The 27,816-nt window shown below is 36.9% G+C and overlaps 1 protein-coding gene across 9 annotated transcripts in view; it reads right to left on the minus strand.

Annotated features, from left to right (window-relative positions):
• LOC117783102 (protein muscleblind) overlaps positions 1–27,816 on the minus strand; it is a 126,345-nt gene that overhangs the window by 25,383 nt on the left and 73,146 nt on the right. For all 9 annotated transcript variants that reach the window (XM_034620301.1, XM_034620303.1, XM_034620302.1 and 6 more), the window contains exon 3: positions 764–934. In XM_034620301.1, coding sequence (XP_034476192.1) covers positions 764–934 — 171 coding nt within the window. The remainder of the gene's footprint in view (positions 1–763; positions 935–27,816) is intronic.

Raw genomic sequence — 27,816 nt, forward strand, 5'->3', positions numbered from 1 at the left:
TTTTTTTTTACAAATAAAAACTTAATTAAAAGCCATAAAGTGTTACTTAAACCTCGTCTTCTTTGGGGTTCTTAAATTTTAGTGCTATTAAGTATTATAAAATGTTTGCTTAAAATCCCCTTTTAATTAATTATGAGACTTATCACAGCCAAGTATCAAGTATCATTTCCACATAGATTCAAAGTGTGCCCTAATTTGTAGCACTCGGTAGCATTTTAATTTCCCTTTGCCTAAATCACCCTTAATACGCGCTAATGAAACCTCATGCATTTTTCAGCACACATCAATGTCATCAGCCCTTGGCTAATGGCCAACGCCGTTTAACAAGCAGCCAGTAAACCATGTTCAAATTATTTTAAAATTAATTTTCGATTTGTTGGAAAATGTTAGTAAAAAACGCCGAGTGTCGAGTGATTCGCTTGCCACCTCGGACATCCTCCGAGGCATGAATAATGCATGCGATAAACCGGACAAAAACTTCTTATGTATTCCTAAGCTTTGCCTAGTTCTTGTGCTACTCATTTTCGCACATTTTGAATAACATTTAACAATTTTGGGGGCACTGCGATATTCATAGTCATGGTCGCTATTCGCTGTTCGACTAGGGAAATGAAAATTGAAGTGGAATATCTGCTTATAAATATTCATATTGTTATGAGTCTCTCAGTTGCTAGATGGACGTTGGTTGTTGGCAGTTGGCAGTTGGTAGCGCTTAGGAGATTCAATTAAAGTATTATGTGGTTTTCTGGTCATAAGTACTTACCACAGCTGGCACTTGGCCCGATATGACCGGCTGGCCGGGTGCGATGCCCATTTGTTGCATCAGTGCATTCTTGAGGGCCAGATGATTTCGTCCGTTAATCAAGAGCTGATCCTTCAGATGTTGTGGTGGATGAAAATATTTGCACGGCGGTTTCTCACGATTACAACGTCCCTGCAAGTAGATAAGAACAAAGTTTTAAAAACTGCCGATAACGATAACAGTAGATTATTGGTAAAGTTCAGTAACCTGAATTAAAGTAAGGATCTTTGGTCAAGACTGGCAGATACATTTTACAACATTACAGACATTTTATACTCCCAAATTGAATTGAATCAAGAGAAATCATGTGTATTATTTATATTTGTATTTGTATTTCATTGGGGTTCATTTTCGAATCAATTTGAACAACAGCTGTAAATTACTGAGATGTTAAAGCAACCTTAAATGAACATTCACAGCTTATTGAACAGCAGGCCAACAGAAATCTTCTTGTTGCGACAGCAACGCTCCATAAATTACGGGTAAATTTATGTTAATATGTGTGTGTTTGAGCTCGAGTTGCCAGCTGTATAATTTATGTGGGACAGTGTTGGTTAACGCAAGCACAAATTGCCAAATTTAACATTAACAAAGTATTGTGCAGCGATTGAATAAACGGCAGTGCTTTAAGTCAATAAAGAATAAGCTCTGGCTTATATTTAAGAAGCTTAGATAAAGCTGGAAATATAAGAAAAGTCTACTAAAAATTGAAAGAAATATTGCACTCAGAATGACTCATTGCTTTCGTGTTACCAACTTATATTCGTTACAATTTTCATAAAGAGAAAACAATTAACTGCACGTAACTCCAAATATTTTGCTCTTGCATTCTAGTTGCATGCCACACTCACGTTTTCATGTTTCGCATACCGCTAAAAACATTTAAAAAAAAAACAAACATGCATTTTAAATCGATAAAAAGTAATTTCACTTCATTAGCACGGGTAATTATGGCCACGGATTAAGGCTCACACACAGGCAGGCAACCTTTTTATAAGTCCAGGTCTAAATGTCAACAATAATTATAATGAGACCGGGCCAATACCCCACGGCAATTGGATTGAGGTATGCAACATTGCATGTGAGCGTGTATGTGGTGAATTGGGTGCGCAGACTGTCAAGCAAATATGCATGTAAATTATATTTAATTCAGAGAAAATGAAGTTAACAAATATTTACACATACCCATGCGGACAGTACAGCAGGACAGCAGGACAACAGGACGTCAGCTGCGTGTCCTTTGTCCGTGCGTCATGCGCGAGCGTATATATTAAAAAACAAAAATATAAGCAAAAAAAATCGGAAAAGCTGCAAAATATTTATACGTATGCATAAATTGATTGTTTGCTTGAACAGCCCTCGGCACGAACAGTGTGCCACGTAGATGGTAATTTGCTTTTGTAAGGGTATTGTGATTTCATCACGAAAATATATAATTCTTTTAAAAGAAGACTTTTTATGGCAATTATATGTGAATAAATAAATATGGTTTCTCTGATTATTTTAATGTGAAACATACGTATACGTAATATGTACATATATGCATTAAATGGAACGGCTTAATATACCTTATTGTGGTAAGAAATGCTTATTATACAGAATCACCTTATATAACTGCTTTATATAGGAGCAGTAAGAGTATAAAATATTCGACATATTGGTTTGTTGTCATTTTTTGTTGTTTTTTGACCTGGCATTCACAATTTATGACGCAATGAAAGCCCTGCAAGATTTATAGCGTGAAAAAGAAAAAGAAAAAGCAAAAACGAAATGTGATTCGTAGAGCTGCTAACTTACAAATAATTGTAGTTGAAAATTTCTGTGCCCATAAAATGTTATTCACTGTTGATGTTGTTTGGCAAATAGCACGAATTGTAAAAATATTTGCACAACTATTTGTTTGCATATTTTTTAATGCCAATTTGGAATGACAAATGTTGGACAAATGAACAAAAAGATGTGTTCAATGAAACATTTTTGCAAATAAACAATTCAATTTGAATGCAGTAAATAAAATGTATTGATATTTGATTTAGCTAGTCAATTGTTTCGTCTGCATTAGACATTTGTTATCAATTAATTAGTCCAATTATTTATCACACACAAAATACAACATTTAAGTAAATAATTTGCTTTAATATTGATTTACAGATTTTGTTGTTTTGTTTACTGGACAGCAAGCAAACACAAATTTCAATCAGAACTACGTACAAAATACGCTAGCGCTCAAAAGTAGGCAACACTAAAAGCCAAAATCCAGACAGAAAATCCGTTAGCTCGATTGCCACAACGACACTTTTGGCTTATTTGTTCGTGCTTATTGGCGCCACTGACTGTGTAATTTTCTGCATCGATTGAGTTTATTCAACAACAGCAACAACAACAATAGTACAAAAAGATAGCAACAGATTTCAGGAGTGCAGCAGAAACTCGCTTGTATCTGTATCTGTGTCTGTATCTGTATCTGCAGATGTTTATGTAGTTGCATTTATATGTTGTAGCTTTAACTGCTTCTCTTTTTTTCATGCTGCTTTTGCAACAACTGTATATATCATGCTCTATCTCCCTCCGTTGTCATTAGGTACACTCTGCAGGCGATGCTTGTACTAATTTCCAATAATTAAATACAAATGTGATTTTTAGTATGCCACTGTAACTGCCACAGTTACTTGTTGCCATCGTATCGTCGCATCGATGGTGGCAGTTTGTTTCGTATTCGTATCTAGGTTAATTGCAGTTGATTGGCAGACAACCGTTGCCATGAAGTGTAGAGCATTTACAACATGAGCAAAGCGCCTGATTCATTTATAGCCAACCAAGTGGGTCAACTGGTGTTTGGTGTTTTGTTTAACGTTTAATTTGATAGCTAATCGATTAAGTGTTTGATTATTTAGCTAATTATTTATACATATAAATTATATTAAAGTTGTAGCAAGATTGGCAACAACTTTGGTAGCGTTTTCAAGACATTTTCGATGTCATTTGCAAAATATTCGCATTTAAATTGCATTTGGCATTGCAATCAAATAAGATATTTTCCTCTCATTTCTTTTCGGTTAAGAGAAGAGAAATGCTCTTGGAGGCTAGAGCCGTAGGAAGCTCTTTTGCACGTTTGTCGCATCTAATGGCTCCGTGGCAGACATTATCTCTAATGCCAAGCGGAGCTTCGTCTGCGTCTCGTATGCCAGGCCGCTGGCCAATTTCTTTGGGTTGAATGTGCAACACTTTTAGCTAGTCTTTTTCGTTTTCATTCTTTCTTTCTTTTTATTTTTATTTTTTTTTTGCTTCTGCCACACTAAACATTTTCATGTCATTTCGATTGTAATCTGCATGACTGGCTCCCCCCACGGACACGATACGCGGCCGGGAGAAAACCTGAAAAAGAAAAAAAAGAAAAAAACGTAGGAAAAGCGAGTGTGAAAATTGCAAATGGTGTCCACTCACGCACACACACACAGAGTGCAAGTTGGTGATGGTGATGGAGATGCAGGGTTGAAAAGAGACATACAGATAGACTGACAGACAGACGGACAGACAGACGGACGGACAGACGGACGGACAGCATATTTGCATTGTGCGCGTTGCTGGTCTCGCTGTCATTCTCACTGCATTTTTATAGCACCCTCTCCATGAACCAGTAGCCTCAGCCTCGAACCCTTTTTAGAGCAATTCTTTTTTTGTCACCATAGCCCAGCGCAGATTATCCGCTTTAAATTGCAATGATTACTTTTCCTTTCCTTTTCTTTTCATTTCTTTTTTCTTTTTTGGCTGATTGCTGGCATTGGTCTGGCATTTTAGAGCCATTTTTCTTCTTCGCAACGCTCGAAACAATGTTGCTGCCTGTCGCATTCGTCTGGCCGACGCGTCGTCCTCTGCCGTTGTAACGGTCCCTGAACTGAACCGTGCTGTGCATGTGTTGTGTGTTGTGCGTTGTATGTTCGTGGACTGCCCGGCTAAGGAATTTTTCATGTTTTCATGCCAAGTGCAAGTCAAGTCCAGTCATGTATATCGTCGCATCGTATCGCATTGCCGACATGCGTCTTGAGAAGGCGTCCCCAGCAGGAATAGGAACAACTGGAGGCATGAGAGGACCGATAGCCAAGGCACTCACAACGTTTGGCGTTTGCACGACGACGACGACGACGACAACGTTGGGGTATTAAATGTCATTTTGCATTTCGTGACAAGTTGGCTAATCTGACTCGAAAGTTATTTATTTCTTCTTTGTTGAGTGCAAAGGAATTTTTCTTGCACTTTGCTAGCATTTTACATGACATTTTTTTCCTTAGTTTGCTCAGAGTATCCTTTCAACTATTTTTTTTTTTATTTTCCTCCTTTCGAGTCCACCCCAACTTTAGCTACTTTTCTTCAATTTGGCGACGATAGGAATCGCCTTTGAATGTTAATAAAATGGATTTTTATGCAAATTTAAAACTGTTTGGCGGTTGGTTTGGTATGCATTACAAATGCCAGAGGGTTAGACTTAGACAATGAGTTTGCCATAAAATGCAAATGCTGTTTTCCCAGCTGAAACTGATAGCCAGGACAAGAGGCATTATGCAATATTAAAGCTACTCTTTTTATAATGTGAAATTAACCCACGAGTTACTGCACTAACTTGTTTGTAATAATAAATTTTTTAATTAAACCGAAAGAGTAGAAATTAAATCAATTTGTCGAGCAAATAAAAAAAAAGTCACATTTTTTTTTATTATTTTCCGAATTCTCGCTTATTTATATATTGTAAATGAATGTTTTTTAATTTGATGTACAATTTCTGTAACAAAATGTATTTATAACACATTGAAAAAGGTTTACCAAGATTAAAAACCATTCTGTGAAAACTTCAATCATTTTCAGTTTGCAGCTGCATTTTTAAGTCAGTTGTCTAATTTTAATTCAATTTAAATAAACTACAAGGTTTGGCACTTAAGCTCTCAATACATAGATATATTTTATGCGCATATTTTTAGTAAGTGGCAGTTGCAGCTAAAAACTATTTTGGACGCGAAACAAAGCAACTCAAATTGTTTCAGTTGTCCATTCAAAAAAAAAAAACACACACACATACACTGCTCACCAAATAGAGAATATCAAATGGCAATTTCGATTGCAAATAACAACAATAAAAAAAGAATTAAAAATAGAGTGAGAACTATAACGAAAATCAAATACACAAAGACACATATTTATAGTTAATAATTGCGAAAAAAATCAAATCAAATTTAAATGTGATTGCTTTAAAAAACCGTTGCAATTGCTGAAAATGACACGACTAGGAGATACTACGCAAGCGGCCAAAATGTAAGAGAAGAAAGAAAAGGGAAAAATATAAATTGGATCGCAGAAATTGACCACAGGCGATATGGCAGATATGTTTTTTTTTGTATTGTGACAAGTCAGAGGGTATAATAAGAATTGAAATTGGAATTGTGTTCTTCTTTTAGTGAAATTTCAATGGATGGTAAAGTCGATAGCGTGGCATTGGGAAATTAAAGTGGAAATGAAAATATTTTTTGGAAAATGCAAACAAATTGGTAAAGGCAAACGGTCAATATTTGTTTATGCATAGAAAGCAAGCCAGGCGCAACAACGCAAAGTGTTTGCCACGAACAAAACAAATGAATCCACATAGAATATGGGCAAAAGAGGGGGACGGGAAACTATCGTTTTCCGATAGTTATAGGATGGCGACCAACGGCGCATGTTAAGCGTTTTGCCACAGACTGTGCAAAAAAGTAGAAATAAAAAGCAGAAAAGCAACAGCCGGCATAGGTTCAGGCAATCTGACTGTTAGTCTCTCTATCCCACTGTCTCTTTGTCAGTCTGTCTGTCTCTGTTCTCTACTGTCTCACTGTCTCTGCAGTCACTGAACTCGTTGTGTGTGTGTGTGTGTGTGTGTGTGTGTGTGAATGTTTTTTTTCAATCATGCGTTCATTCATTCCATGACCGCCATTGCAATGCATACTTTCGGGATTTGCAACAGATTTTCACGCAATATGTGTATGCACATTTGCATGTGTGTGTCTATGTGTGTATGTGTGCGTGTCCTCTACGCGCAACTTCGTTGTGTCCAACACAATGTCACATTGTTGTTTTAATTTTCACGTCGCTCGGGCGACAAACATTTAGGGATTTCGGATTAGTTATCACCAACAGCAACTGAAAAACTCAAAATAAAAAATGTTAATCATAAGAGACTTTGTGCTAATTGAAACAGCTGCTAAAATGAAAGTACTCTTATGTGTTCGGCTGTGTCATTACATACTGTACAGTGTATACACTTTAAATGCATTTGAAAGTCATTGAAGATTTTTATGCATTTATGTTTGTCCCTTATTTACTTTTACAATTCTACCTTAGCTGTTTGTGCTACTCTGCGTGTTATTTTCTGTTTATCAGCTTCGAAAATCACTTAATTTAATTAAAGCGCAGGCGGAACAAAAGAAGCAAAAAAGATGGAAACTTGAGCATGATTTTCACGCCAAAAGGTATGAAATACCAGTCGAGGTCCTGCTCATTGTCCGTCCGAGCTGTCATCATTGGCATCATCCCACTCCTGACTGGTCATCAACGAAGCGTCATTGCTTCATTTTTTGTCCGATCCCGTGTTGCAGTTCCCGATTTCCCCGTATTTCCCAGTATTGTTTCTCTGCCGCGTTGAAACTACCGTGCAGCACCCCCGAATTAATTTCCGTTTTGCAAACCAATTGAAAATCCAATTTTCAATACACAAACCGTATAACGTAACTATGTATGTGTGTCTCCATCTCTTTCACTCTCTGTATACACACATATATATACCGTATGTAGATATGTTTAACTAGCATGGTATAGGAGTGATGTCTTTCTCATACTCCTGCTCTCTCTCTCTCTTTCTCTCTCTCTCTTTCTGTCTCACTGGCAGGCTGGCCTTTTATTCAGACCGATGCACACACGTGCAAAAGTTTCCTCACATTTAAAAGGGCTTTAAAAATGGCCAAGCTGGGACACTGACCAGCGGGCATTGCCATGTCATTTCGCCTAAAAGTAGGCAACAATATATGGGCATTAAACGTAAACCGACTGCAGGCCAGCGTTGACGATGGCCTCGTCCTGTGGTCAGGCCTCGTTCCTCCTTCCTCTTTCCTCCTTCCTCCCTCCGCATTTCTCGTTCCTGGTTGCTCGAGCTGGACGCGTGCTTGTTTGCATTGCCGTGTTTATTTGTATACAAACTCATGCGCCAGCCAAGAGGCGTCCATATGGCCACATAATGCACGCCATGGCGCCTGTGTGACAGCCCCCAGTTCGGGCTCTCTGGCTGCGGGGGCCTGAGCCCCAGCTTCAGTCTTCAGACTGGACCTGAACCTGGGCTCAGGTTTGCCCAAAGGCTGCGGGCTGTGAAAACGCTACGCGTGCGGTTGTTGTTGTATATGTGTGTATGTGTGTGTACATGTGGTACATTGATTTTTTTCTATGAACAACAACACGAACTGCATATAGGGAGACCCCATGGATTGGTTGGCAGCAGGAACAGTTGCAGTCCCCAGTTCACAATTGTGAGCCTCTCCGATGCGAGTTGACCACATGCTACGCTATTTTTTGCCGCTCTCCAAATTACAGACCACGCACAGTGGACTGAGGAGTTTTAAATAACAAGTACAACGACTCTATAATATTCTGTTGAGTTATTAAAAATTAATTGCGTATACAACAACAGGTATAATTAATATACAGTCAAAACTAACTATTATTATTGATTGAATTAGATTATTCCTCTTAGTGGCATTAAGATGAATTTCTGTTTAAATACAACATTATGTACAACGACTCGTATGATTAATTTTCAGCTGTCACATTTAAAGAATTTATAATTTTTGGTTTACAATTATTTTTTTTGTCTTTTTTTACAAGGTTTCGACACACTGTGCTGCGCTAGTCAATTGGGTTGCAGTTGATTTGTTTTCCTTGCCCTCAGCTCAGCTCCCAGTGAACCTGACGGCAGATACCCAACTTTACATATACATACAAAGTATGTATGTATATGAATTTAAATAAAGTTGTTGTTAACATTTTTATGTTGCGAATGAATTTCAACAATATTTGGTATTTTTGCATATAAAATGCACAGAATTTGGTTCAACGTGCTGTATTTATTTTTTCAGTAAATATTTTTAAATTTTTAAAACATATTTGATGTCTAAAAAAAGGCTCAGTTGGTTCTTATATAGCGCTGATAAATTCAAAAATCGATGACTGCCATTTCAAAACTGTTACTCAAAGTTGAGGCATCATACTCGTATAATTGCACAAATGTTGAAATATTTAGACTTTGAGTTGACTTCCCAGCAAAATTTGACTGCTACTTTTATCGCAGCGCGATATCGATACTTTCCAGAAGTGTATAAACACAAGCACACACACGCATATATGCAAACAAAATGCGGTAAACATTTAATGGCGAGTTTCGTTTTTGGCAGACATTGATGACTTTTTAACTGCAGTCATTTGCAAGGCGGCGGGCATCGTTTTTAAAAGCACACATATACACTTCCATTCTTGCTTAATATTTGCCTAGGCACACGCATACATACAAACGTATACGCATACACATCTACATGCATACGTACACACATATTTGGTGGCGTTTCCGTTTCCGTTGCCTCTAACATTTCTCCAACTTCTCACACACCTCCGGCAAGCCATTTTGCAGTGCGGCACTGCGGCATGCGGCATGAGGCATGAGGCGTGTGGCATGCGGCATTGCGGCGACAACATCGCGTGACGCGGCGATAAAAATAATCATCATCATAATGTAATATGAAATGGGACCAAGTGAGCAAAGTGAACGTTAATGTGAAGGCTGCCAGCAAAATGTGTCCCTTTACTTCTCGGTAATCGATTTTTGCATTTCTTCTACTTTTCTTTATTTTTTTTTTGGTGGACTTTCTTTCATTTTTATTTTTGGTGTATTTGCTTTCTGTTTTCCATTTGCTTGTAATGCGATTATTTTGTGATTTCTTTGCCGGACTTGAACGCAAGTGCCCACAAATTAATGAGGCTCCATAATAATTTAGTCGCTTCACACACACACACATTCCCATACACCCTGTAGAACAAACAGGGCATGCTTTCGTACCAAGCCCAGCCAAGGTCGTCAACATTTGTGGGCTACGAGCAAATTGATTTCATTTCATACATTTTGCGCCCTTGGCATATGTTGCCGACTTTTTGGCGCCCCATATGCAAGTGAGTGTGTGTGTGGGTGTGTGTGTGTGTGTGTGTGTTTGTCCTTTGTGACATTTGCATGGCCATAAAATAAGAAATAAAAGTGCGGGTCGTGTTCTACGGAGGCGCTAGCTGCTACTGCGGTCAAATAATTGGGTACGCTCTTATATGCCGCAAAGTAGGCAACATTAAATTTCTGTGGGTTTTTTGGGCTCTGCAGCGCTTGAGATGCTATAAACATTTTTATTGTCTGTGGGTGTATGTGTGTGTTGTATACATTAAAGCATTTAACTCTTCCCGAGGCGTGGTAAAATATGTTTAGCTCATCGTTTGCAATTATTATTGCATACTTATGGACGCGCATAGCTATATGATCATTTTTAGGGTAAGTAAATCTGTTGCCTAGACTTTGCTATTTATTAGACTGATCATATGAAACATAATAAATGGCTTATTAACTTAATTGCAAAGTTATACTATTTCTAAGTTCTGCTTCTTAAATATGACTAAATAAATAGTAATAAGTTTACTATTAAATAAATCCTAACTCTTTAAGTTCAATAGCTAACAAAAAGCAAGGATTGCTGAATTTGAGCGGCAAGTTGAAGTATTTTTTGAGATGCTCACATTGCAAACTAATTGAAAGGAAGGAAGTGCACAAAGCGCAAGGACAAAGTCTATGACAAGTTGTTGTTTTTGTTGCCGTTGTTGACTGCACACACACACACAAATACAATCACACACGGGGAGGGACAGAAGACACGCATTTAATAAATCCATCACATAACCCGCATTATTAAAAAGATCCAAGGTACTGTGTCCTGGCACGAACCGGAAAAGTTTTCCTGCAAACAAACTATATATGTTATGAGCAAACGTATATATGACGAGAAAAGTTGAAGAGGGAGAGGCCTTAGCAAACATGAAGAGAAATAGGAGACTAACTCAGAGTCAGAGTCAGAGACAGAGACAGGGAGAGGGACAGAAACAGAGAAGCGAACAAAAAGCGCTTATCAAATTTCCACAAACGATGACAATCAAACAACCATGTCGCAGTCCAAAGTCCAAAGTCTGGAGTACGAGGAAGGAAAATGTGAAGGGTTGCGTGGATGTGGCAGCATCCTTCGATGTATACTCGTTCAATCGAGAATTGCTGTCGAAACGAGATGATTGAGGTTTGGCCATGTGCCCAGCCATCTTTAGAGTGAATGTAATCGCCAATAAAGTGCATAAAGCGCATATGACAATAGCTCAAGCCAGAGCCAGAGTCAGAGCCAGCAGGACATCGAAAGGATTCAATCAATGTGCAAACAAAAAGGCAAACACAGACTGGACAGACAAGATCATCGAGCAAGGCACCTAAATAATTCAATTGTCCACACGATGTTGAACGATGCAACATGCGATTATATTTTTGTCCCGTTTCAGCATCTAGAATTTAACAAGGTTACTACTTCACGCTCTCTCTTTCTTTATCTCTATTTTTCTAGTTAGTTCCTTGCATTTCTTTTTTTTTTGTTAGCACCATATTCGCATTTGTTGGCATCAGTTGAGGAATGAGAAAGAGGCAGCTGTCAAGGCGCAAACTTTTTCCGCACAAAACTTTATTGGGCGGGTCGTCAGAACTACGTGCATAATACAAAAGTAACAACTTTATCGATTTACACAAAATGAGGCTCATTATTAGTTAGCAGCTGGTGAGCAGGACATCCCCGGACTCCCAGGACAACAGATGGCAGGATTGGAAAAAGGATTGACTAACCAAACTAACCAATTGTCAACATAAGTTTTTCTTTAAATATGAAAATCATAAGAGAGTGCTGAGAGGCATGAGATACAAAGAGAGGCATTTAAAAATTTAAATTTTGCATTCTCATTATTTTTTAAAATATTTTTCAAATGTACTTTTACACTTAAGACTTAATCCAATCGAGTCTTAAGAGCCTAACAGTTTTATAACCTGAAAAATCGTTGCCCTCAATTAAAGTCATGAACTTTTTGGGCTTGGACCTCATGCTCTCCGCTGACTAATCCTAGCCAAGTCAACCCCAACTTTTCTACTTCCTTCTCCGTTTCTACCAGCACTCAGTCTTCAGTTTTCTATGGCTTCCTGCTGTTCACTTGTCTCACATTTCTCGAGCATTTTTTATTGGCTTTCTTACACGCCACTTTGCCTTATTTTTTTTATGGCTTGCCACAGCAAAACCTTAAATCCCCAACACCAACATTCTCCCCCTGCAAATTCATCCATATGATCTAGCCCCCGCACACCTCACACCATGAAACAATTTTTTATGATTTGTTTCGCTTGGTTTCGTTTCCATTGCTTTCGATTTTAAAGGCTTGTCCATGTGTGTGTGACCTCCATCCCCGACCAACCGACAAGTCAACGCTTGGCCAATTTTTTATTGTTAGAAAATTGTTTTTTCTCAGCAGAAGGAAAAAATTGATTTCTTGTCTTTATGGCATTGTCCTTTTGCCAGCCGATGCTGTTGGCAAATTTAATATGTTATCCCTCGAAGTGCGTACGGCTTCTGATACTCTGCCAGCATTTATTTGCTGTTTGTTATTGTTGTTGTTGTTGTTATTTCTTTGAAAAATATTGAATTTTTGCCCGTGTCGTTTGTGTTTGTGCCACAAGCAAAAGGATAAAGGATAGCATCTTTGCCGTGTTTGCGCAAAATGAAGCAACCTAAAAGGCGCCAGTCAGTGGAAAATTGTCCAGTGAGAAAGACCTTGAGTGTGAGTCCTTAAACTCGGACTCGGTCCTCATGCTAGTGCTTATCTACGAACCGTTTGCACATCTTTTGTGGTTAACTCGTATCAGCTTTGCTTTTATTGTCTGCTTGTTCCTCACATGTTTTTGTAGTTATTGTAGTGGTTGTTGTTTTGGAAAGCATGTGTTTTATGTGTTTATGTCTTTCAATTGATACTTGTTCAGATTTTTCGTGCTGTTCGGCTTGTTGCAATTTTTCAAAGCTTTCCCTTACAAATATACGTATTTTGTTATGTCCAAATTGAATTGCATTTAATTTGCTGCATTGCTTTTGACCAACAAATTGAAAATATATAATAATTCAATTCGGTTGACAGCTTCATACAAAAACAAATTATAAAATGAAATACCTCTGTATTTTAAAATTTGTATAACCCTTACTTAAAGATATTGATGGATAAATAACGATAAAGAATAAAATTCCATTAACAAAAAATCAATTGAAAACATGAAACATAAGTTCTCACTGAGTATCTTTAAGTCGAAGGATTTTAACTTAAATATATAGTCTTACTGTCTTTTTTATTGGTCGTAAATTATGAAGTGATTTTCATTTTTGGTTATGATATTTACCTGCAAGAAAAGAAAAGAACAAAAAAATTATTTATTTTTTGAATATTTTGAGTATTTGTTAATTAATCATTTAATAGGCCGCAGTTGCAATTTCAACTCACATAGAAACATAAATAGTCCCAATAGCCTAACAAAGTCATAAAAAAGCATCACCATGAATTGTGCAATGCTTAAGTGGAAGTTGAAAAATCTAGATTTGAGTTGGGTTAATGGGGGGATTTTCAAAGAATTGTGGTTGCCTAAAGGCAATAAACACCGCCAAAACGATGAACAGAAAAAAAGAAGAAAAAAATCCAACAATTAATAAGAGAAAAGTGTCCATTGAGATTGATAGACTAAGGGATATCATTTGGTTTAATTTTTTAAAGAACTTTAAGAATGTAAGTTTCTATATTTAGCCTATAATAATATTTAATGACTTATTAAGAAAAGATTCTCGTTAACTTTATAATAAAAGCTCAATTTATGTCATTCCTTTAACGAGGAACTTTTTATGTCTACAGGGTATAGAAACCGACGTGCTTTAAATTTTCGTTTTTATGCAAGCAAACCTACACACACATGAACAAATATTCTAACCAAAATAAAGGCAACATTTTAAAATATATAAAGAGCATACACACACACACACACTTGAAGCTGGCAGAAATACATAAAAAATAATATCATGAATGCAATGACTTTTAATGTACAGTTATTGCGCAGCTGTCTGATGTGTGCTCCATCCCCATTCTGTAAAGCTTCAGTGGCCCATAACAATATATATGTTTATACAAACGTATATTTTTAATATTGCATACTTTTTGGCGTTGCTTACATTAAGCGCAATGCACAGTCGAGTCGAATAACATAAGCATAGCATACTTTTGAGCGCATTGCATGCATGGCATGTAGTCTGTACTCTGCTTACTTTTTTTTGGTAAGCTTCATTGCCACTTTACAGTTACAGTGTATGTGTGTATGGGTGTGTGGGTGTGTGGGAGAGAGAGAGGGAGAAAAAGAGATAGAGGCACAGTATCGTTTGGAACGACTGTTGCCCGTTGCACATACTAATAAGGCTAAGTGGCAATGACAAACACAAATGCATACATACATACATATGTATAAATAGAGTAAAGAGACCGACCCTCTGTTGATTTTTCTTCCCTCCCCCCTCTTTCGCTACCTCCACCTTCTACTCATATGTCGCGTTTCGTCCTTGCCAGTGCATTTTGCACACGCTTCGCATCGTTTCGTTTCGCTTTGCGACAAAATGTCAGTTCTCCAAATACCCCACACAGCAAACAAAAATTTTATGACTGTTGATGACCTCATAAGCATGCGTGTTTATTTCCTTTGTTGCCCGCCAGTGTAAAATCCCCGTTTCTACCGCTCTTTCCACAGTGTTACACACATTTTTTTAAGTTTTGAAATTTATAATATGTTCTGTTGGTCATTAAAATGCATTTTACAAACGAATACCATTGACTTTAAGTCAGCTTTAGTTATTTATTGCTCAGGTTTCGAACAGTTTAGGAACTTACATCAATGTCAAAGTGATTGTAAATAACACAGCATTGTCATTTCTGCTGCTATTTAAAGACAGCTGTCAAATTGCAAATTGATGCCTAGCACTTTTGACTACGACTGCGAGTATTTTCTGTTGCTATTTTACCTTGTAACTCTGCACACAAATTCCTACTTTCATTCTTTATTTTTTCAAATTCTGTTTTTCTTTCTACATTTTTTTTTTTTACTTTTGGCAAAGAGATGTGCGTACTTTGCTCTGCAGCTTGTCAAGCCATAAAATGTTATCACAAAAAGTATTTTCCAAGTCAGCGCACACACAAAAGTTTCAGACAGAGACAGACACAGGGTGTGTGAGTGAGAGGGCGGAAAGAAAGGACTGTCAGCTTCAAAGCAAAAGTTGTTGTAGCTCCTGCACACATACGCCCAGACATATAGTGAAAGTTACAAATAGAGTTGCCATAAAATTTCATATGCTTATCACGTGCGTTTTGCCAACACACACATACACACGGCCGACAGATGGCGCCACATCAAAAAAATAAAAAAGAAAAATTGAGAAAATAAAAACCAAAAAAAAAAGTAAAGTATTATTGTTGTGTTTGCTGACTGTACTTGGCGCTTCAGTCTAAAAACTTGCCATCGGGAAGCTTTTAATGTTGTTGTTGTTGCGGTTGTTGTCAGCATATTCACACGTTACAGTCATGGCACCGTTATGTACTGAGCTAACTGTACCGCGAGTGCACCCAAAATATTTCGTTTATTTCAAGCTGCCAACGTTGCTGTCAAGCTGCAGTTGTTTTTGTTGCTATTATTGGTCGATATGTGTCCATTTTATTGTCATATTTATCAACAACCAGCCGAAAAATAACAAAAAGGTTACAATTTCTCTCTTATTTTGGCTGCACGTCGCTGACATTGACGCATTTTTGCTTTATGCCACATCAAAAAATGCTCTAAAAATAAAACATAACCAAAACAAAAGAACGCATAACAACAATAGAAGCAGCAACAACAATAACAACAACAACAATAGAAGATAAGTCAATATGCCTTGCGCGCATTTCAAATTGTCAAATTTTTTTTTTGTTTTTTGCATAGTGTGTAGAAAATTGTTGTATCTGCAGTGAGAGAGCGAATGCATTCAGAAAATGGAAAATATGTGTGCATGGGAAATGCGTTGGCTGCTATTGTTGGTCACCAGTTGACATATTGCCAGAGATAAGCGTCAGTGTGCAAGTAGCTCCATATTGGATAAAAAAAAAAATAGCAAAACAACAAATATTCCACTCAAGTTGAGGGTTATCCGACATGAGCACAGGATCTATTCACTTTCTCTGCATGGTTAACAATGTGAAATGGTTTTTAGTCTTAAAACAAAACAATACACAATTGTAAATTTTGGAAAAAATAAGAAGCAACAGGTGCTACAAACAGCAGCATGTCTTTTATGATAACACCGTTAATGCACTAGAAAAAAGAAATACTAACTAGATATATTAAAAAAATAATGTTTTTTCTAATTCTCAATACTTTTGTTCAATATATTTTCAAATAACAAAAATATTTTGAAATAATAAAATATTCCTCGCCGCAGACAGAAAAAACCAGTTAGAGCACTCTAGTCGAGAGAGCTTGACTGTAAGATACCCTGGGCCCAGTCCTTAAATAATATTTGCACACGCTATATCTTTTACTATTATTATTGTATTCTAAACTAGTCTTTTTTTCTAGACTCTCAAACAAGAAAGACAAAAATATATGAGTTCTTAATAAAGTCAAAGTTATTATACCCGTTTGGCCCATTTTCAATGAGTATGGCGTATAAAAATAGTGGATCTAAACTCAATTAAAATGGCAAAAATAAACCAAAAAGTTGAACAAACAAAAACTTTTGTGACTGGCAGCCGCAGTTAGCTGATAAGCCTAAAAGTCGACTGCAAAAAAAAAAGTGCAGACAAATTAACGCTCAAATTTGGCATTGAAAGTGGCCCGCAGGATTGTCGAGCCAAAAAATACTAGAAATTGGATAAATACTACGTTGACTAAACAGAGACAGCGAGCAGACAGCAATGGGCCACATCTGGCAAATTGCAATATAAGTGTGGCATAATTTTTGGAAGCAGTGCAAAAGTTTTATTTGCTGTTCGAGTCGGCGAGAATGACGGAACGTTAAGTTGGCCAAAAGTTAAGCATTTGTGTTTAACACATGTGACCCAAAAAACTCATCGGATGCCATCTGTAAATTGCCATTTAGCTGAGCTTATTATGAACTCATTTCAAATGCAATAAAGTTTTCCAGTGGCACAGAAACACAATTAAATTAATACAAAGAGTATGAGTATGGGTTGAAATTCTTCATATGACTATGTAAATATTATATAAGCTTGTAGGCACAATTTAATGCCAGCAGCTAGTCGAAAAAACATCAAATTTGATTTTTATGTAAATTTTATGCAATGCATTTGCTCATTTTCTCCTCTTTTTTTATATGCGGTCAGAAAAAGCGAGTAAGCAAACACGCTACAAAATTGCTCTCCAGCCCAAGAGTTAGTGTCAGCCCAGCGGGTCGGTCAAACTACCCAACCAGGTGCTATAGAGAGTCTTAACGGCCGCCAGCTGTGGACCTGAGACTTCAGACTGACCCCTTAATCTGCATAATTTGTACAGACAGCAAAGAAAAAGTTAAATCAAAAGCAACAAAAAGCAAAGGAAATATAAGTAAGTAAACTGCCAAGGCAAAAGGTGGCAAACTTCTGCCCGCCTGGACATTATAAATAGTCCTAGATATTTATTTGTAATGAGTCTTGGTCTTGAGATTAGGGAGGATGTCGGTTCAGTATTGCACAGTCATTGGCTGCCTGGAAGGGTAGTTTAGAAACTGATGCTGTTTGGACTTTTGTTGGATTAGAGCTGAGAAAACACAGGAAACATCTGTTAAGGGTCGATTTTTTGGCGCTTAAAAAAGGCAAAGTTCAGTCTAATGATGACGACCACTAAGTTATGTTAATGATCGACCTAAAAACTTTATTAAAAACTACAAGCACTGAGAGCTCAACTTATGGCCACTCATTAAACTTGACATAGCTTATGATTGTGTATTTAGAACTGACAGACAGTTGTCTTGGGCTATTTTTGTTGAAGTACAGAGGTCATTCAACTGCCAACAACTGCCAGCTGAAACAACGAGTCCACCACAAATGAAATTTTATTATTTAATCAATTCGGTTGACTGGCCTATCATTTACCATTTCCACATAATTGAATTTATTACTCAAGTGTCGACAATTTATTATTAAATGACCAAGCATGACAAATGAATAAGACTTGCACGGAAAAACGAAAACATAATCGTTTTCAGAGCAGTAAAAATAGAGTTACATTTAAGGCAGATAATTCATGAGTATTTCATTTATATTGAAAACTTTTTAAACGAAATTTAATTATGTGTACCTATTTATTAATTTTGTTTTATCGTTATGAGACATTTCCAAAATGTCCTGCTGTCCTTATCACTATACAGAAATCCCACCGTCATTTACTGGATCTATGCCTTAGATTTAGTCAATCATGTCCAAGTTAAATGAATTTATCATGAGCTTCTCAGCTGTTATTGTCGTTTATTGTACTTGGGGGATACCGAATAACTGACAGACCCCCTTCGCGTGTCCTTCCTATTAGCCTCGAACCTTTTGGACAGCCGTTTGGCATTTGTGCTCACATTTCGACATATATAGGTAATGCCAATAAATATATGGAATGGCAAAATTATATCGATTGACCTGTGCGCCTATTCATGGGAACAGGGCAGGGAATTGAGGTGGACAGCCTACAACCTGCAGCACCTTCTCTTATCCTTTGCAGTTGTGGCTGCCATTTACAGACCACCCAATGTTTGATTGGCATTGGGAACAGCGGGTGTTTTGGGCTTTATAGGCCTTACTTCTAGCACGAGTTATACTCATATGAGTAATTCTCGTATTGTGTTTGCTCTTCTCTCTCTCTCTCTCTTTCTCTAGTTATTTTTTAGCATTTGGCAGCTAAACATGACAGGTGTTTGCTGCTAGGCGTGACAGGACGAGCGACTTCCGTTTGCCAATTTTAAGTGGTTTAAAATACAGTCGGACTGCTTAATTATGCAAGGCACAAGGCACAAGGCTTGAGGCTAGCTAAAGCTATAGCTATAGCTATATAGCTTGTCCAGTGTCCGAAATCTGCAGGAAGCAATTACGTGGGCGGCGGTCTGAAAAGGGTCTGAAATCGGATAGTGGTTGAATGTGTTGCGTTTAGCGACGGATTCCAAACGAAGGGTGCGAGTGACTCATGCAACCTATATATATATATATATATATAGTATTTGACCGGGCGTTGATGACGTCAACTTAGCGCCTGAACTGTAAAAGGGCGGATTGTTGAATTGAGCAAAAGTTAAGCACAAATCAAAGTCAAGCGAGTTTGCATTGGAGAAGGCACCAAAGAAAGGTTCAACACTAAAATTCCTATAAGACACTTAATTCAATTGGGTATCTGAGACAAAACAGAGTGAGAGAGAGAAAGAGAGGTAGGGTAGCAACCAATTGGGGGTTGTTAAAGAGTAGTCTTAGCCTTAAATTTGAGTGTTGGTTTGAGCTCAAGAGCATTGGGAGTTGAGTCAAATGTAAAGGGTGTCAAAGAGCAAGAAAGGAACTTGCTTTGAGTTAAGGGTTGATCTTCGCAGCGCTCATAAAGTGATCCAATTAGTCAGACACGCAATCCCATTAGATATTCCAGTGGCAAAATAAAGAAAAGCTCCAACTGAAAATTATGATAACACTACAATGTGTAAATCGACCACAAACTGCACAAACTTTGCTGGCAATTATATTGCATGAACTTTCAAATTCAAAGTCAAATTTAAGTTTTATTTAAGGAAAAAACTTTTGCAATTAACAACATCTATTAAAATTGAACAGGGCACAACGTTGTTGACAGCAATTTGACAGACATTGAGCAACAAAAACATTTACACAGCAAAATAAAATAATAATAAAAATAAGATAGAGGCAGCGAGTAACGAATTCCAGAACACAGAACCCTTATCACACCCCCAAAAAGAGTCAAGGAGTCTGTTAACTCAAGGGTTGTGACACTGACAACAATACTCGCAAGTGCGAAAGAAAAAGTAAAGAGAGCAGTCATAAGAATGCGATTGTAACGGAGAATGTAAAACAAATTTGTTGATTGTTGTCGCCAAGGACAATCTTTGGTCTGAATGAGAAGAAGTTAAAGCAAAAGAGGATGACACCTTAACCTTTCACCGGATCAGCGCCTATTGTGCTGACTGCCCCCGGGGTGAACAACAAAAACTGAGAAGGGTTCCGGATATGGGACACCAAACCGGTACGAGTACAATATCGAAATCTCGTCGAAGTGCGCTTAAGATTTATGAGCGTGTGCCCGACTCTATGCCATATTCATATTATTTATCATTTTACTCATTCATTTTTTCTGTTGGTCGGCAGCTTCTTTTGCATGCTAATTGCCAACGGCTTCTGTTTACGGGATATGTCTTCCTCACCCTGCGGAACCCGAGACCGAACACCCAACAGAACCGTTGAAACTAAGCCCAAAACTCGAGTTACGTGTGGAACGTGGCGCGTGTTATTCAGGTTTGCCTTTCACTCGCTTTACTTATTGAATTGCTGCGCATTTGGGACACTTTTTTTTTGTTCCCATCTCAAGGCATTATTTGCATTCATGCGGGTAATTTATGGAAATTTATATTGTGCCATTATCTGAACCTGGGACGGTGTCTTTGGCGCGTGTTTGCTGTCAAAATATTGCGTTCTTGCGGCTCATTGCCTCGGCTTAATCAATTAATAATGAGATTTTGAATGTTTGTAGATTAAATGACTGCAGATGTGCTCATAACTATGCACAGCAGACAATTATATTGTAAATTTCAAGAGCTTTATAAACCATACTCTTACAGTGATTATTTAAAATTGATAAACAGTACATACTTATTTTATATTTACTAGATTTACACACATTTAAATTGTAGTTACTTAGATTATTCTCTAATTTACTTGTATTTTAAGGAATAATACTGAAACTGTTAACAGATAACAGAAACAGAAAACAGGACAAAACTGAAATAGAACCTTTTACTGAAATAGTTTTTTTAAGAAGTCCTGGAACCAAAACCGGAACCTATATTTGTTTCGATTTGACTCCCTGACATTTCTAGCCAAATTTACATTTATTGATCGTTCTGCCGTATTTTCTCAGAAATATTATGACAACACCCCACAAAACAAACGCCAATAACCCCTTATTTCGAATTGTTGTCAGTTACTCCATTTTATTTATTAATATGTCCCCCTCTTTGGTATTTCACCATTTGCTTTTATTGTTTTATTTGGAGACAGTCGACAAAGACACCCTCCTTGATAATAGAAAGAACAAAGTCACCCAGGCCATAAAACTCCCCGAATAAACTCAATTACATAATAAAAATTTATGAACGCAGCAAAAGGACATTAAAATTTTGCGCTACTAGCAGCAATATCCTTCGAGCTACAACTTCCCACTTCTTCGATGTGACTGTAAATGTTTGTCCTGTTTTCTATTGATTTTGGGGCTGTCGACCGCCGACTTAAGCCACATTGATGAACATGGCCGAAATCCAAAATCATTAATACATATGAGACACAACATGGACTGTGGCTCCTATTCGAATTGGAATTGGTATTGGGATTGCGATTGACCCTCATTTATACGTATATTTCATGTAATTCATCTTAATAAAATGCGAAAAATCCACACAACAAATCCGGCAACTATAAAATAAATGTAGGTCCAGTTTCAGGCACTGCATAAACAGCTACCAAAGATAAAAATCAACAACATCAGCGCAGAGGGCAGTTTGTGAACGGCGCGTGTCCCATTGCGGAATGGGTTGCCCTTTGACATCAAATAAGTTTCGTGGCGTATAAAATAAAAAAAAAGAAATACACATTGGGGTTGCAATGGGTCAATTTATGCAAACACATGCGAGTATCTGTATCTGTAATTGTATCTGCGAATGAATAGTGAGGATAGTTTGCAGTAGGTGGACTAAGAAAACTGATAACTCGACCGAATATCTGAATATCGTGACCAAATTTCAACAGCAGCTGCTAATTGTGAAACGTGTGAACGGCATTCGGTTGACCTTCAGCAACTGAAACTGAACTTGTTATCAACGCAAAATCAAACACAAAATACACAAAAATAGAATAGAAAACCAAAAGATGAAATTCTAAACAAGTTTTTCATGATATTTCTGGGTTCTAATGATTTTGGCCCTGGGAAAGACAGCGCAACCCTTGAGTTCTCAACTGAAACCCAAAGATGTTAAGCATCCTAAGCATCAGGGGCACAACAATATATTTATAAGCACATTATAATGCATTGTTGTTGCTCTCTGTTCCTGGTTTTTGGCTCCTGGCCGAGTGTCCTTTGTCACATGCACAGCTCAGCATATTAATGATTTCATGTGATGTCCAGACTCCTCAAAAGGAGTCGAACTTGAAATGTTTAGGTTTCCCGTCCTTCCCATTCCCCATTCCCCATTCACAGTGGACAACCCTTTTGAATGCTGCATATGCACATACATAAATTAATTTTCTTGTTCGCTGAGTTTGATTTTCTTCAAGGGTTCTATTTGGTTTTCGTTAATGATGATCAGCATAAATATACCCTGAAAAACTTGTGGGCTGTTTTAGATGATTTGCTTTGGAATTTATTTGTTTGCTGTTTGACCATGGAAATTTAATATGAAATTCCGGTTTGATAACAATATTTAACGCTTAATTGCTAATGCTCATGCTGACACTGTGAAATATTTTGTGAGGTGTGAGAATTTCTATTGAAATTTTCATGATAAGTGAATAGATTACTTACAGAAGTTCAAGTTTAATAGATAAAGCAAAGTGTCAAAATGTATAATTACCTGTAAAGAGATGAAAAATAAATGCATTAGTATAGATTTTGAAGAGAGTGTTATTTATGATATATTAATATAGTCCTTAGATTTAGCAGAGATTTAAAAGCGTTAATTGTTACACATATAAAAACTGTTTATCAGCTCAAAATAAAGGAACATATTAAGGGTGAGTTTAAGCTCCATTAGCACGATTATTGTGTATTCAACACTTGATTTCTTTTCCCTTTCTTTGCAGATTCACAGACAATTGCACTTGAGTGGACATCGCACTTTAAATTAAGTCAAATGCCCGCCGAAAAGTAGGCAAACAATGACAAATTCCAGCAGAAGGCACACACACATACACACGCACACACACATAGCTCAATTGGCCATTAAATTTAGCTGGCCAAAGAACGACATCCGCCAGATACAAGATACATTTCGGACTCGTTTGCTCGCTCACTTCAAGGCCATTAAACGCGCGCACAAATAAACAGCCAAATAAGAAATCACAAAATAGGTGGCTTTGAGCTTTGAGAGGCTAAAGCGAGCACAGCTTGGGCAATTTTTAGCACTTTTAGCAGTCAAATCCACGCAAACCGCAAAAAGTCACGTATCCACTGACTCGTGCTAGAAGCAGCGATGAGATGTCAGATGAGATGCGATGCGATGTGAGCAGAGAAATGGAAAGGAGGTTTAAGGTGAGGTGAGGTGAGGTGACATCCCTAACAAGTCTACAAACTGCTCAAGTGCTCCAAAATGAAAACGTAGTGTTGTTGTATCCCATGTACTTACATTTCGTGTCGTCTATCGTAGTTACATAGCCTATCTCTTTCCCCCCTTTGTCGCCCACAATTACAAATCTGGAGGGGTCTTAAGTGAAACCCTTAAAGTGCCTGGCGATGGCAACGGTGACGCTTTAAGTGCTCAATGTGAACGCGTCGAGAGTAGCTGCTCATGCACTGCGAGATATTACTAATACCCAACTACAATTTCAATAAAATAAAATAGTGTCACTAATTTAAACTTCAAATATTTTTTTTTTGTATAAGAAACTTTTATGAAAAATATTAATATAATACAGAAAAACAAATTCTTTTATCGTCGAAGGCCGCAGCAGCCAGTACTCTATATTTAAATTAATAGTTGTAATTTAATATTACAAATTAACTGTATATAAATAAAAAATAACTGTCTTATCAGTGCATACATTATAAATACTACGAAAGTATAAAAATGAGAACTAATTAAATTATAAGTTCAACTCACTTTTGTTGCATGCATTTCTCTCTGTGTAGAGTTTTATCTTTCAGTCCAACTTATACCCCATATGTCCCATATCTCTCTCTCTCTCTGTCGCTATTTCTTTCTGGCTCTCACAAAGCCTTAGACACAGTGATATAACAAGAGCAACAACAACAACAACAACAGCAATGAAATCTTAATGCCTTAATGGGCCACACAATCTAATTTACTTTTGTTTGCTTTGCTCTGGCTTTGTCTCTCTTTCTTATGGCGTAGTTGTTGTCTCCTTCTAGTTCAGTTTCGCTGTATTTACTATAAATGAATTTCTGTATTTTTTTTTTTGCTAGAGTTTTATTGTTGTATTAGTTTGTCTGTGTGTGTGTGTGTGTGATTTAATTGTTGTTGTTGTGTGTGTTTTTTTTGCCGTTGCTAATGCCTTTGGCTTTGCTTTACCAATGTACAATTGTTGTTGCTATTGTTGTTATTGTGCTAGTAGTTGAATGTTGTGCTTCCTAATCCTATTAACAATGGCGGCAGCGACGTCATCGCCTTTGCTTCGTTCGCATTCCTCGTATACGAATATTTTTACCGTTTTGCCATGCGACGCCATTTTTTTATACGCTGTGTTTATTTGCTTAATTGAATATTGATTTTATAGCTGCCCATAAATATAATTTTCTTCTATTTGGAACTAAATATAACTAATACTACTAAAAGTGCATTGAAATGTATTTTAATGCATTTAAAGAAAAATGGTACATTTTATGTAACAAACTTTTATATATTTTTTTTAAAATCAAAATAATAAGTTTGTTGAATAATAGAAGTATTTTTTCTCAAAATTCTGACACAAAATATTTTCATGAAGTGGGTACGAACTAGTTGGGAAATGTAGGAAAATTGGAAAGTGAACTGAACCCGTCGTCAATTTACCGATCAGGGCTAAGTACCATATGCATTATTTTATTGAGCTCTGCTTTTCCATAAGTCCTCCATTCGCATTCCCATTCCCATTTCCCTGCCATGTGTCAATCCCAATCCCAAATGTCTGTGACTTCCGCCTCAGGGAATTTCAAGATCTTTTAGGCCAAGCGCCATTGAAGCTTCCTTCTATTTCTATGTGCATTATACTAAAAATTGTCTACAACATTCTTGCGCAGCTTAATCCCAGCTCACTATAAATCACACAGATGCACACACTCGCACTCGCACACATACACAGACAGACAGTTAGAAGACATAGTAAGCTCCCAGGCGCATATCAAGTTGAGTTTAAATATTCTAATTTTTTGCTCTTTTTTCTAGAATTTTTTTTGTAGCACTTTTTGCTGCTTTGCGAAGCTGAAATTCCCTAAAGCTTAACAAGTTTAAGTTGGCTGCAGCTCAAAAAGCTTGCAGAAATGCCTTTTTTTTATCTAACACACACACACACACACACACATTTGCAGAGATACTTTCACACAGCACGACGCACTTTAGCAGCATGTAAAATAGTTTTAAATTACACACCGAGCCGAGACCCAAGGAGCTAGAGAAATTCTAATTTAATTTAAATTTGGCATACCGGAGCGCCAACGGGTTTATTGTGAAACGGGTGCTGGAAGGGGGGATCGGGAGCGGGTAGGTGTAGGTAGGTGTGTTCAGATTCGCTTTAAGTGCACGAAACTGTCTCAAGTTGTTTGCCATTTATTTATATTTCATGCAAATTAACTGCAGCAATAAATTGGCAGCAACACTTTCCATGCCAAAAAAACTTGACAGACAGTGCAAAGGATTCAACAGCCGGATATGAAGGGATATATGTATCCGAGAAAGAGTGAGCGAAAGAGAGATGTGAAATTTAGCCAGCGAGAAAAAACCTCTTTTTCCGCCAGAGTTTTGACAGCCGCGACATTTTCTGCTTGTTTACCGCTTTTCAACTTTTTATCCCAAGCCAACTCAGAGTTGAAGAGTTTCACCTGCTGCTGCTGCAGCTGCTTACCTGCAGTCCCCTTCCTTCCCCTCCCCCCACTTCATTATCATCTTATGCCAAATACTGTCACATGTCAAAATCTGCGACAGATGCGTGTGGGCCAAAAGTCTAACACACCCTTTTTGTTTGTTTTTGTTTGTCTGCGTGTGCTGTTATTTAGGGAAAAGTTTGATGTCTTATGAGTAGTTGGCTTAACTAAATTAAAACTATGCCCAAAATTGATTTTGATCTGTCTAAGGAACAAAACTTGCAACATATCTCTAAAAAGTTCAAGAAATTAAGCTTAAATAGATTAGAGTTGACTTGGAAGCATGACGAGATGAGCAATTGATGTGGTTGGTTTTATATAGCCATATATTTCAATTTAAACTTTAATATTTTTTTTTTTTAATTAATTTAAAATAAAGAATCGAACCGAAACCAATAAAGGTTCTATTTCAGTTTTCTTCTTTCGGTATCTGTACCGGTACGTTACGGTACGGAACACAATTTTTTGAACGAATTTAACAAAATTTGAATGCAGAATAAAAAAAAATGCCAAACCATGATCAAAATGACATTCCGATTAGAAATCGGTAGAGTTTTAATAAAGTTAAGAGAGATCAAAGTTATTGAAAAATTTCAAGGGGTATGCAATGAAAATTGGATGATAGATGACTGAGTATCGAAAATATATCAAATTTTTTTGATGGTAAAAGTATAAGCGCAGAACCAATGTAGAGGCCAAATCATGATCAAAATGACATTCCGATTAGAAATCGGTAGAGTTTTAATGAAGTTAAGAGAGATCAAAGTTATTGAAAAATTTCAAGGGGTATGTAATGAAAATTGGATGATAGATGACTGAGTATCGAAAAAATATCAAATTTTTTTGATGGTAAAAGTATAAACGCAGAACCAATGTAGAGGCCAAATCATGATCAAAATGATATTCCGCTTGGAAATCGGTTAAGTTTTGATTAAGTTATGAGAGATCAAAGTTTTTGAAAAAATGTCAAGGGGTAGGTATGGAAAATTGGATAATAGATGGCTTAGTATCGAAAAAATATCAAATTTTTTAGATGATACAAATTTAAATGCAGAATTAATTTAGAGGCCAAATAATGATCAAAATGACATTCCGCTTGAAAATCGGTTAATTTTTAATAAAGTTATGAGAGATCAAAGTTTTTGAAAAAATGTCAAGGGGTAGGTATGGAAAATTGAATGATAGATGGCTTAGTATCGAAAAAATATCAAATTTTCTGGATGATACAAATTTAAATGCAGAATGAATTTAGAGGCCAAATCATGCTCAAAATGACAATCCGCTTGAAAATCGGATTATTTTTAATAAAGTTATGAGAGATCAAAGTTTTTGTAAAAATGTCAAGGGGTATGTATGGAAAATTTGATGATAGATGGCTTAGTATCGAAAAAATATCAAATTTTTTAGATGATACAAATTTAAATGCAGAATCAATTTTGAGGCCAAATCATGATCAAAATGATATTCCGCTGAAAAATCGGATTATTTTTAATGAAGTTATGAGAGATCAAAGTTTTTGTAAAAATGTCAAGGGGTATGTATGGAAAATTGGATAATAGGTTGCTTAAAATCGAAAAAATATCAAATTTTTTAGATGATACTTATTTAAATGCAGAATCAATTTAGAGGCCAAATGATGATCAAAATGACATTCCGCTTGAAAATCGGTTAATTTTTAATAAAGTTCTGAGAGATCAAAGTTTTTGAAAAAATGTCAAGGGGTAGGTATGGAAAATTGGATAATAGATGGCTTAGT

This window comes from Drosophila innubila (genome assembly GCF_004354385.1).
Source record: "Drosophila innubila isolate TH190305 chromosome 2R unlocalized genomic scaffold, UK_Dinn_1.0 1_C_2R, whole genome shotgun sequence".
Classification (NCBI taxonomy): Eukaryota; Metazoa; Arthropoda; class Insecta; order Diptera; family Drosophilidae; genus Drosophila; species Drosophila innubila.